Source organism: Macaca fascicularis, chromosome 20 (genome assembly GCF_037993035.2).
Source record: "Macaca fascicularis isolate 582-1 chromosome 20, T2T-MFA8v1.1".
NCBI classification, from domain to species: domain Eukaryota; kingdom Metazoa; phylum Chordata; class Mammalia; order Primates; family Cercopithecidae; genus Macaca; species Macaca fascicularis.
The window spans coordinates 28,261,794-28,274,272 of record NC_088394.1 but is presented as its reverse complement, the minus strand read 5'-3'; the positions used below and the strand labels follow the sequence as shown (position 1 = coordinate 28,274,272).

Below are 12,479 nucleotides of genomic sequence, written 5' to 3'. Positions count from 1 at the left end.
GACCTGGTCCCAGGTCCCCACACCTCTTCTCATCTTCCTGCAGGGTACTGTTTGCCCCTATGCGCATGGTGACCGTCCCCCCACGTCACTACTGCACAGTGGCCAACCCTGTGTCTCGGGATGCCCAGGGCTTGGTGCTGTTTGATGTCACAGGGCAAGTTCGGCTTCGCCACGCTGACCTCGAGATCCGGCTGGCCCAGGACCCCTTCCCCCTGTACCCAGGGGAGGTGCTGGAAAAGGTACCTGGCTTCCTCTCTCCCTGTGCCCCATCCTGCCTGTCCTCCACCTGCCTTGGGCTCTGTACTGCTGCCGCCGCCGCCTTCTTTTTTTTGGCGGGGGGGGGGGGGGGCAGAATTTCGCTGTTGTCGCCGAGGCTGGAGTGCAGTGGCATAATCTTGGCTCACTGGAAGCTCCACCTCCCGGGTTCAAGTAATTTTACTGCCTCAGCCTCCCAAGTAGCTGGGATTACAGGTACCCACCACCACGCCTGGCTAATTTTTGTATTTTTCGTAGAGACGGGGTTTCACCATGTTGGCCAGTCTGATCTTGAACTCCTGCCCCAGGTGATCTGCCCGCCTCAGCCTCCCAAAGTGCCGGGATTACAGGCATGAGCCACTGTGCTCAGCCTGTACTGTTTTCTAAAGGGAAAACAAACCAGGGCAGTGGGAGGGGTGGGGAGAGAGATTTGCTGGCTCTCACCAAGGGTGGAATTGACTCACTGTACTTCCACTCACCTCCAGCCACCCCCGTCCTCCACACATGCCCCAAACACACCTGCCTCTTTTCTGAGAACTATTGGTCCATCTCACCTGCTAATCTCCCAGGCTCCAGAGCCTACCAGAAGTGCCCAGTCTGGCATTAAATGGCATGTGCCAAGATTAAGCAGTTCATTCACCCAGTGCCAGACACTGGTGGGCAGTGCCAAAGCAGCAGTGACAAGCCCAGGCCCCAGGCTGTGCCTATTCTAGGAGAAGCCATCACAGGCCTGAACCTACAGCCAGGCTCTTGTCCCTCTTGGTCTCGGGCCTGGGCCTGAGCAGGTGGACGTCCCACCTTCATTCCCTTACGTATTCTTCTACCTTTACCTTCTGGCCATTTAATGGTTTTTTTTACTGACTTTACTGATCAGTGCTGCTTGATCCTGAAAGCATAATAGCAGGACATGGGGAACTTTTAGAGACATTCATGTCCACTTAGGTGCAGACAGTTTGGGGGAAGTGTGTGGGTAGAGAAAATGAAGAATGATTAAGACAATAACCCTTAAGGAATCCAAGTGAAGAGTATATAGGGGTTTTTGTACCTTTTTTTTTTGAGATGGAGTCTCACTTTGTTGCCCAGGTTGGAGTGCAGTGGCATAATCTCGGCTCACTAGAAGGTCCACCTCCTGGGTTCATGCAATTCTCCTGCCTGACCCTCCCGAGTAGCTGGGACTACAGGCATGCGCCACCATACCCGGCTAATTTTTTATATTTTTAGTAGAGACGGAGTTTCACTGTGTTAGCCAGGATGGTCTCGATCTCCTGACCTCGTGATCCACCTGCATTGGCCTCCCAAAGTGCTGGGATTAGAGGCATGAGCCATTGTGCCCGGCCTTTTTTTTTTTTTTTTTTTTCTTTTATTGAGACTGGATCTCCCCCTGTTGCCTAGACAGGAGTGCAGTGGGGTGATCATAGCTCACTGCAACCTCAACCTCCTGGGCTTAAACGATCCTTCCACCTCATTCTCCCAAAATGCTGGGATTGCAGGTGTGAGCCACCACGCTCTGCCTAAGATTTCATTTTAAAGAATACGTTCGACTGGGCACAGTGGCTCACGCCTGTAATCCCAGCACTTTGGGAGGCCAAGGTAGTCAGATCACTTGAAGTCGGGAGTTTGAGACCAGGCTGGCCAACATGGTGAAAACCCATCTCTACTAAACATGCAACAATTAGCCAGGTGTGGTGGTGCGTGCCTGTAATCCCAGCTATTTGGGAGGCTGAGGCATGAGAATCACTTGAACCCAGCAGGTGGAGGTTGCAGTGAGCCAAGATTGCACGACTGCACTCTAGCCCGGGCGACAGAGCAAGACTCTGTCTCAAAAAAAAAAAAAAAAAAAAAAAATTAGCTGGGGGTGACACCTGTAATCCCAGCCACTCAGGAGGCTAAGATGGGAGGATCACATGAGCCTGGGAGGTTGAGGCTGTTGTGAGCCATGGTTGTACCACTGCAGTCCAGCCTGGACGACACAGGGAGACCCCGTCTCCCCCAAAAAAAAAAACAAAACAGCCTTTCCTTTGAGCCCTCGTTTCAGTTCAAAGGGTCTTCTCTAACTTCTCCTTCATCTGAACTCCTGAAGACCCTCTTGCCCTGACAGTATTTGTAGTCTACTGGGACAGAATGGTTAGCGTCTGTATGTTATCGCCTTGCTGGAACTTAAATTTCATGATACGTTCTCTCCACCACAACCAGGGTGCCCTGCAGGAAGGAGATGAGCAGGGAAAGGCTCTCTGAGCAGCGAGCCTCCAGCCCTGCTCGACATCCAGTGTGTGGCCAGCGGGTGGAGTGGAGTCGCTCTGCTCGCTCGTTCAGCCCAGGACCAGCCTCATCAGAGTTGGCCACGGTGGGCAGGCTTCACTCAAAACCAGAGTTCAAGTCTTGACTCAGTTTCTCACTAGCTGTGTGACCTTGGTCATGTCTCCTGATCTTTATTTATTTATTTATTTAATTTATTTATGAGACAGGGTCTTGCTCTGCCACCTGGGCTGGAGTGCAGTAGTGCAATCATAGCTCACTGAAGCCTTAACCTCCTGGGCTCAAGCAATCCTCCCACCTCAGCCTCCAGAGTAGCTGGGACTACAGGTGTGCGCCGCCACCATGCCTGGCTAAATTTTTTTTTTTCAGAGATGGGATCTTGCTATGTTGTCCAGGCTGGTTCTTGAATGAGGTCAAGCGATCCTCTTACCTCAGCCTCCCAAAGTGCTGGGATGAGTGGTGTGAGCCACTGTGCCCGGCCTCCACCCCGGTCTTATTTCAGGACATACAGAGATGGATGCTGTGGACCCGCCTCCAGAGCATCAGGCATGGGGGGGTCACAGTACTGATTGTTCTGTGTCTCCACTTTCTTCCCCACTAGGACATCACACCCCTGCAAGTGGTTCTGCCCAACACTGCCCTCCATCTAAAGGCGCTGCTTGATTTTGAGGATAAAGATGGAGACAAGGTGGTGGCAGGAGACGAGTGGCTTTTCGAGGGACCTGGTAAGTTCTGTCTCCATAGGGCTCCCTGCCTTCCTGCCATAGCCCTGATACCTTCTGACCATTACCTTCCCTCCCCAGGCACGTACATCCCCCGGAAGGAAGTGGAGGTTGTGGAGATCATTCAGGCCACCATCATCAGGCAGAACCAGGCTCTGCGACTGAGGGCCCGCAAGGAGTGTTGGGACCGGGACGGCAAGGAGAGGGTGACAGGTGGGTTCACCAAGAGGCGATGATGGTGGGGTGGGCAGGGGGGGTCCCCACTGCAGGGGAAGCAGAGGAAGGTTGGGGAAAGCCTCCTGTAGTCTCAGAGAGGTGCTTTCCTGGTATCTTTTGAAAGCTGTTGAGGGCCACCCACTGTCCTCCTTTTGCCACCGCCATTTCATGCTGTTTCCACTTGGTTTGGAAAATGTGACCGTGACCATGAGGATGTGGCTTTTCCTTCCCCCACCTTCACCATGAGCTATGGGCAGTGGCCATGTCTTATCTGATTCTGGATCAACAAAGTAGATATTCAAATACAGCTGACAAATGTAGGCCAATAGGTACAGTGGCTCACACCTGTCATCCCAGCACTTTGCCAAGGTGGGTGGATCGTCTGAGCCCAGGAGCTCAAGACCAGCCTGAGCAACACAGTGAGACCCCCTCTCTACAAAGAGTTTAAAAATTAGCCGGGTGTTGTGATACTCACCTGTGGTCCCAGCTACTCAGAAGGCTAAAGAGGGAGGACTGCTTGAGCCCAGGAGTGGAGGCTGCAGTGAGCTGTGATTGCACCACTGCACTCCATCCTGGGCAACAGAGGTACTACCTCGAGGTACTACCATTACCACTTTCTATATATTAACACTGGGATACAGAATGCAGGTTGCTTGCCCTGGGGTGTGGCCAGGCAGGGCGAGGCTGGGACCTGCATCCAGGCACTCTGACTTCTCCAATAAACCAAAGGACATCCACAACTCCAACAGAGGCAGTTCTGCTGCCCATTTTAGCGGAAGGACAAAAGTTGGTCTTTGGAGCTTAGAGAAGGCAGAGCAGGCTGTTGTTGTTTTTTGTGTGTGTGTGTTTTTTTTTTTTTTTTTGAGACGGAGTTTCGCTCTGTCGCCCAGGCTGGAGTGCAGTGGCCAGATCTCAGCTCACTGCAAGCTCCGCCTCCCGGGTTCACGCCATTCTCCTGCCTCAGCCTCCCAAGTAGCTGGGACTACAGGCGCCCGCCACCTTGCCCGGCTAGTTTTTTGTACTTTTTAGTAGAGATGGGGTTTCACCATATTAACCAGGATGGTTTCGATCTCCTGACCTCGTGATCTGCCCGTCTCGGCCTCCCAAAGTGCTGGGATTACAGGCTTGAGCCACCGCGCCCGGCCGCAGGCTGTTGTTATAGCAGCAACTTGGGCATCTTAGGAAGGCTTTTAGGCCGCGCGTGGTGGATCATGCCTGGAATCCCAGCACCTTGGGAGGCCAAGATGCGCAGATCACTTGAGGCCAGGAGTTCCAGACCAGCTTGGGCAACATGGTGAAATACCATCTCTACAAAAAATACAAATATTAGCTGGGCTTGGTGGCACGTGCTTGTAATCCCAGCTACTCAGGAGGCTAAGGCATGAGAATCACTTGAACCCAGGAGGCTGAGGTTGCAGCAAGCTGAGATCGCAGCCTGGGCAACAGATGGAGACTCCGTCTCAAAAAAAAAAAAAAAAAAAAAACTGGGGTGGGTTTGTTTTCCTCTGGCCTCAAAGAAGTGAATAAGAGGACTGCAGTCAGCTGGGTGCAGTGGCTCATGCCTGTAGTCCCAGCACTTTGGGAGGCCAAGGCGGGTGGATCACGAGGTGAGGAGATCAAGACCACGGTGAAACCCCGTCTCTACTAAAAGTACAAAAAATTAGCCGGGCGAGGTGGCAGGCACCTGTAGTCCCAGCTACTCGGGAGGCTGAGGCAGGAGAATGGCGTGAACCCGGGAAGCGGAGCTTGCAGTGAACCGAGATAGCACCACTGCACTCTGGCCTGGAGACAAAGCGAGACTCCGTCTCAAAAAAAAAAAAAAAAAAAAAAGGACTAAAAGGACTGCAATCATGACCTTGAGCCTGGAGTCAGTGGTGTCTTTTTGCCTATGAAATCTGTCAATCCCGTGTCTAGGCTGTGGGGGAGGGCAGGTGGGGAGCAGGCTGGAGGACTCTTGTCCCTTACCTTCCACTCTTGGCCCAGGGGAAGAATGGCTGGTCACCACAGTGGGGGCATACCTCCCAGCGGTGTTTGAGGAGGTTCTGGATTTGGTGGACGCCGTCATCCTTACGGAAAAGGTTGGTGCTTTTGGAGCTGGGTTTAAGGGACCTGGGGCTAGGGAACCCTCTGAGTGGCAGAGAATGGTGGCAGAATGGCATGAGAGTGAAAGAGAAGCAATAATTTTAGGGTCACTTTAAAAAAAATTCAGAGATCAGATTGCCTGAGGAGTATTCTGGATCATCTGAAGAGTTAAATAGTCTTTCTGGGGCCGGGTGCAGTGGCTCACATCTGTAATCTCAACAATTTGGAAGGCTGAGGCAGGAGGATCACTTGAGATCAGGAGTCTGAGACCAGCCTGAGCAACATAGAATTCATCTCTACCAAAAATTTAAAAATTAGCTGGGTGTAGTGGAGCATGCCTGTAGTCCCAGTTACTCCAGAGGCTGAGGCAGGAGAATCGCTTGAACCCCAGAGGCAGAGGTTGCAGTGAGCCATGATCACGCCACTGCACTCCAACCTGGGGAACAGAGCAAGACCCTGTCTCAAAAAAAAGTCAGCCGGGCACGGTGGCTCACGCCTGTAATCCCAGCACTTTGGGAGGCTGAGGCGGGAGGATCACCTGAGGTCAGGAGCTGGAGACAAGTCTGGCCAACATGGTGAAACCCCATCTCTACTAAAATTACAAAAATTAGCTGGGTGTGGTGTCATGTGCCTGTAATCTAAGCTGCTCAGGAGGCTGAGGCAGGAGAATCGCTTGAACCCAGGAGGTGGAAGTTGCAGTGAGCTGATGTCGCACCATTGCACTCCAGCCTGGGCAACAAGAGCGAGACTCCGACTCAAAAAAATCCCTGGATTGGTAGAAATTGTCCCTGAGACCTGGGAGCATTGGGAGAGTTTGGTGGCCAATCTGGCTCGCAGATCCCTGAAGTTGGAGGCAGGTCACTCAAATACCCAACACCTTGCTCTGCAGACAGCCCTGCACCTCCGGGCTCGGCGGAACTTCCGGGACTTCCGGGGAGTGTCCCGCCGCACTGGGGAGGAGTGGCTGGTGACGGTGCAGGACACGGAGGCCCACGTGCCAGATGTCCACGAGGAGGTGCTGGGGGTTGTGCCCATCACCACCCTGGGCCCCCACAACTACTGTGTGATTCTCGACCCTGTCGGACCGGATGGCAAGAATCAGCTGGGGCAGAAGCGTGTGGTCAAGGTGAGGTCCCTACACCCCCCACAGAGGACTGTCCTGGGAGATGTATGCCCTCTAGTGGCAGGAGGCCCTCTGCCCTCTCTCCCTTCTCCTCCAGAGGCACGTTCTGGGAATACCTTCTGTGCCTTTACACGCTTAGTTCTTACACGCCTGAGACACTGGCCCATTTGGTTCCTGGCAGCCTCTAACTTACCCCTCAGACCTGAAGTTAATTCCCCTTCTGGGAAGGTCTCCTGGCTACCCTCTGCCTGAGACTCTGAAACTCTCTCTGATACAGTCATGTGCCACTTAATGTGGGGATACAGTCTGAGAAATGGTCCTTAGATGATTTTGTCTTTGTGCAAAAGAGTGCACTTATGCAAACCTAGATGGCACAGCCTACTATCACCTAAGCTAGATGGTGTAGCCTGCTCCTAGGCTGCCAACCTGTGCAGCATGTGACTGTCCTGAATACTGCAGGCAGCTGAACACAATGGTAAGTACTTACGTAGCTAGCCATAGAAAAGGTAAGAAAAACACAGTATGAAAGCTTCATTATCGGCCAGCAAGTGGCTCACGCCTGTAATCCCAGCACTTTGGGAGGCCAAGGCACGTGGATCACTTGGGGTCAAGAGTTCAAGACCAGCCTGGTCAACGTGGGGAAACCCTGTTTCTACTAAAAATACAAAAATTAGCCAGGTGTGGTTGTGGGTACCTGTAATTCCAGTTACTTGGGAGGCTGAGGCACAAGAATCACTTGAACCCCGGAGATCAAGCCTGCAGTGAGCCGAGATCGTGCCACTGCACTCCAACCTGGGCGACAGAGTGAGATTATCTCAAAAAAAAAAAGAGCTCCATTATAATCTTACGGGACCACCATGTGCAGTCTGTAGTGGACTGAACCATCACGCAGTGACTATACTTCACATCTTTTATATTCTGGTGTGCACTTTGCTTTGTCATCTTTCGTAAAACAAACCTCTTGGTTTACCCTCTCCCACCCCCTACCTCATCCCCTCTCTGAACTATATGTGGGAATACCAGGAGTTGCCAAACTCATTCTGTAAAGGGGGCTGGATGGTAGATATTCCGGGCTCTGTGAGTCATCGTTTCTGTGGAAGTTCTTCAACTCTGCTGTTATGTCAGGAAAGCAGCATGGGCAGTACGTAAACAAGTGAGTACTGCCATGTTTCTGGAATATTTTATTTGCAAAAACAGGAGGCAGAAAAAGTAGAAATAGGCCAGGCACGGTGGCTTACACCTGTAATCCCAGCACTTTGTGAGCCCAATGCGGGTGGATCACTTGAGATCAGGAGTTGGAAACCATCCTGGCCAACATGGCGAAACCCCTTCTGTACTAAAAATACAAAAAACAATTAGCTGGGCATGGTGTCAGGCACCTGTAAACCCAGCTTCTCTGGAGGCTGAGGCAGGAAAATCGCTTGAACCCGGGAGGCGGAGGTTGCAGTGAGCTGAGATAGCACCACTGCCCTCCAGCCTGGGTGACAGAGAAAGACTGTCTCAAAAAAAAAAAAAAAAAAAAGTAGAAATAACCCAAATGTACATATTTAATGAATGGATAAAAAATTGTAGCATATTCATACAATGGAATATCATTCAGCCATAAGAAAGAAATGGCAGGCTAGGCGCAGCAGCTCGTGACTATAATCCCAGTGCTTTGGGAGGCCAAAGTGGGAGGATTGCTTGAAGCCAGGAGTTCGAGACCAGCCTGGGTAACATAGTGAGACCCCATTTTTACAAAAACTTTAAAAAATTGGCGAGGCACGGTGGCACACCTGTAGTCCCAGGTACTTGGGAGGCTAAAGTGGGAAAATCGCTTGATCCCAGGAAGTGGAGGCTATAGTGAGCTAGGATTGTGCCACTGTACTTCAGCCTGAGGCAATAGAATGAGATCCTGTCTCTAGGAAAAAAGAAAAGAAAAGAAAGAAATGACATACTTATAGGTGATACAACATGGATAAAATTGAAAACGTTATGCTAAGTGAAAGAAGCCGGCCGGATGCGGTGGCTCACGCCTGTAATCCTAACACTTTAGGAGGCTGAGGCAGGCATATCACCTGAGGTCAGGAGTTCAAGACCAGCCTGGCCAACATGGTGAAACACCATCTCTGCTAAAACACAAAAATTAGCTGGGCATGATGGCGGGTGCCTGTAGTCCCAGCTACTGCTCGGGAGGCTGAGACGGGAGGATCCCTTGAACCCGGGAGACAGTTGTTGCGGTGAGCTAAGATCCCACCACTGCACTCCAGCCTGGGCTGCTGAGCGAGACTCCATCTCAAAAAAAAAAAAAAAAAAAAAAGCCAGACATGAAAGACCACATATTGACATATTGCATGATTCCATTTATATGAAATGTCCAGAATAGGTAAACACATAAAATAGACTAGTGATGGGTGGGGTGGGTGGGGAGTAGAAGTAACTTCTAGGTACAGGATTTCTTTTCAGGGTGATGATGAAAATATTCTAGACTTAACATAGTAGTGATGGTTGGACAACTCTGAGTATACTAAAACAACTGAATTGTGAATTGTATACTCTAGGTGGGAAAATTTCATATGTGGATTATATCTCAATAAAATTAAAAAAAAAAAAAAAAAACAGGCAGTGCTGGGCATGATGGCCCACGTTTATAATCCCAGCACTTCGGGAAGTTGAGGTGGGCAGATCGCTTGAGTCCAGGACTTTGAGACCAGCCTAGGCAACATGGCAAAACCCCATCATCTACGAAGCACACAAAAATTAGCTGGGTGTGGTGACGCGCATCTGTAGTCCCAGCTCTTTGGGAGGCTGTGCTGGAAGGATTGCTCGAGCCTGGAAGGTTGAGGCTGCAGAGAGCTGAGATCATGCCACTGCACTCCAGCCTGGCCAATAGAGCAAGACTGTCTCAAAAAAAAAAAAAAAAAAAAAAAAAGGCAGAATCCAGATTTGGCCTGAAAACCAGAGTTTGTTGAGCCCTAGGTTACACCATCTCTAGAAAACAAAGCCTGGGAGAAAGAAGAAAAAACAGGTTGATTTTTTTAATGGTTTAGCGTGCGTGGATCCAGGTTCTGACAGTTTATGGAATCTTTCAAGGACACGTTTGAGCAGATGAGATTCGGCAGACGTTTGTGTAGAGCCTCACAGTCCAGACGGTGCCTCACTGTATTATGATGTGGGGGTGGTGGCGGGCTTCTGGGGCTCCTGTCCTCCACACAGGCCTGAGACAGCGCGGGGCTGGGGAGGTGCCATCGGAGGCACCCGCAACCCTAAAGGCCCTGCCCCTAACCGCACGTCTCCCCACTAGGGAGAGAAGTCTTTCTTCCTCCAGCCGGGAGAGCAGCTGGAACAAGGCATCCAGGATGTATACGTGCTGTCGGAGCAGCAAGGGCTGCTGCTGAGGGCCCTGCAGCCCCTGGAGGAGGGGGAGGATGAAGAGAAGGTCTCACACCAGGCTGGGGACCACTGGCTCATCCGTGGACCCCTGGAGTATGTGCCATCTGCCAAGGTGGAGGTGGTGGAGGAGCGCCAGGCCATCCCTCTAGATGAGAACGAGGGCATCTATGTGCAGGATGTCAAGACTGGAAAGGTAATGGCTGGGGGTGGGTGGTGGTGCTGCCACGTGGCCTTGGCCTTGGTGGTGGCTTTTTCTGGGTGTGTGGGAGAGGTGAGCAGGGACTTCAGCAGCATGGAGAGCCACATCAGGTCGGCTCTCTGGTTGGGGGAAGGTACTACGTGGAGTGTTTGCCATCCTGCCTTAAATATCTCATTTGAAATGTTAGAACCGACCGGGTGCGGTGGCTCATGCCTGTAATCTCAGCACTTTGGGAGGCTGAGGCGGGCGAATCACCTGAGGGCAGGAGTTCAAGACTAGCCTGGCCAACATGGTGAAACCCCGTCTCTACTAAAAATACAAACATTAGCCAGGTGTGGTGGTGGTCCGAGTAGTCCCAGATACTTGGGAGGCTGAGACAGGAGAATTGCTTGAGCTGGGAGATAGAGGTTGCAGTGAGCCAAGATCACACCACTGCACTCCAGCCAGGGTGACAGGGTGAGACTCCATCTCCAAAAAAAATATTAGAACCTCCACTAAGAGGACAAGCGGGGGTTTAAGACGGGGACCCTGTCCCACAGCAGATCTGGTTCCCAGCATGTAAAGGTCTGATGGGGTGGCCAGGGAACAGGAAGGACCTCCTCCCTCATGCCCATATCCCACTGGAATCTTTCATTTTTGCTGCTTCACCTAAAACCTTGACCTTGATTTGACCTCGGGCCACATCTCCAACCTCCTCTAAGAATCCAAGCTGGAAGTCCAGCTCGAAATCCGAGGGAGCATCCGTGTACATGACCTACTTCACCGTCCCTGGGGTGCCCTCCAAACTGTCCCATGAAGGAAGATTCTAGAAATAACATTGAGCACCTTCTCTCTGCCAAGAGCTGTTTGAGCTAGACATGTGAGATGTCATTCACCCCTAGACCCTGCAAGGTAGCCACCACCAAGTCCACTTGACAGATGAGGAAACTGAAGCCCAAGGGGTGAGGTAGTTAGCCCACGATGACAACAGATGGCAAACCCGGGCTGGAGCCTGGTCTCCCGGCAGAGAAGGTGTTTAACCTCGCGCCGCGCCTTCCATGGATGGGCTGTGCTTCAGGACAGCTGGGCGGATCTTCCTCCCTTCCACCCTTACGGGCAGCGTCCCTCCCTGTTCTCGTCTCAAGGTACGCGCTGTGATTGGAAGCACCTACATGCTGACCCAAGACGAAGTCCTGTGGGAGAAGGAGCTGCCTCCCGGGGTGGAGGAGCTGCTGAACAAGGGGCAGGACCCTCTGGCAGACAGAGGTGAGAAGGACACAGCTAAGAGCCTCCAGCCCTTGGCGCCCCGGAACAAGACCCGCGTGGTCAGCTACCGCGTGCCCCACAACGCTGCCGTGCAGGTGTACGACTACCGAGAGAAGCGAGCCCGGTGAGCGCTGGCAGGGCAGGGGGTAGGGGGCGGCTCTCCACAGGTCTGACTCTGACTCCTGGCTGTCTCTGCAGCGTGGTCTTTGGGCCTGAGCTGGTGTCTCTGGGTCCTGAGGAGCAGTTCACGGTGTTGTCCCTCTCGGCTGGGCGGCCCAAGCGTCCCCATGCCCGCCGTGCGCTCTGCCTGCTGCTGGGGCCTGACTTCTTCACCGATGTCATCACCATTGAGACGGCGGATCATGCCAGGCTGCAACTGCAGCTGGCCTACAACTGGTAAAAACGGGGACAGGGCACGGGGGTGCGCTCCTGGAATCCTAGCACTTTGGGAGGCTGAGGTGGGAGGATTGCTTGAGCCTAGGAGGTCCAGGCTGCAGTGAACCATGATGGCCCCGCTGTACTCCAGCCTGGGTGACAGAACAAAATCCTGTTTCTAAACAAAAAAAACCAAACCAGGTAAGCAGTGGGTGAGGGTTCCTGCTGGGTGCAGCCTAGGAACCCCAAGAAAAGGAGGTGAAGTGCTGGGCTCCTCATGAGGGCAGGACACCTCATTCAGTGCCGAGGTCAAGAGGGAACCCAGGAGTTCACGCAAATCCAGGGAAGGCGTGGGCTCACCTCTTGGAGTCAGGACTCAGGGATCCGGTGGCAGGACACTACCCCAGCTAAGCTCCCAGCGTGCGTGCAGCCAAATGCTTAACTGCCAGGCTGTTAAAAGATGCATGGGACACAGCCGGCGGGAGTGGGCAGTGCGAGTGGGTGGCGAGAACACAAGCTCTGAAACTGACCACCCTGACCTGCGCCCCAGCCCTGCTGTTTGCAGCCTATGGACCTGGACAAGGGACAGGGTGCTTTCCTCAGTTTCCCTATCTGTAACATGAGGAAGACAGCA

At 52.5% G+C, this 12,479-nt stretch overlaps 1 protein-coding gene across 1 annotated transcript in view; it reads left to right on the top strand.

Moving 5' to 3' along the window:
• Positions 1 to 12,479, top strand: part of MVP (major vault protein) — a 28,027-nt gene that overhangs the window by 10,413 nt on the left and 5,135 nt on the right. The window contains exons 3-10 of the mRNA XM_005591582.5: positions 44 to 239; positions 3,113 to 3,236; positions 3,315 to 3,446; positions 5,433 to 5,527; positions 6,421 to 6,657; positions 9,938 to 10,219; positions 11,350 to 11,594; positions 11,669 to 11,866. Coding sequence (XP_005591639.2) covers positions 44 to 239; positions 3,113 to 3,236; positions 3,315 to 3,446; positions 5,433 to 5,527; positions 6,421 to 6,657; positions 9,938 to 10,219; positions 11,350 to 11,594; positions 11,669 to 11,866 — 1,509 coding nt within the window. The remainder of the gene's footprint in view (positions 1 to 43; positions 240 to 3,112; positions 3,237 to 3,314; positions 3,447 to 5,432; positions 5,528 to 6,420; positions 6,658 to 9,937; positions 10,220 to 11,349; positions 11,595 to 11,668; positions 11,867 to 12,479) is intronic.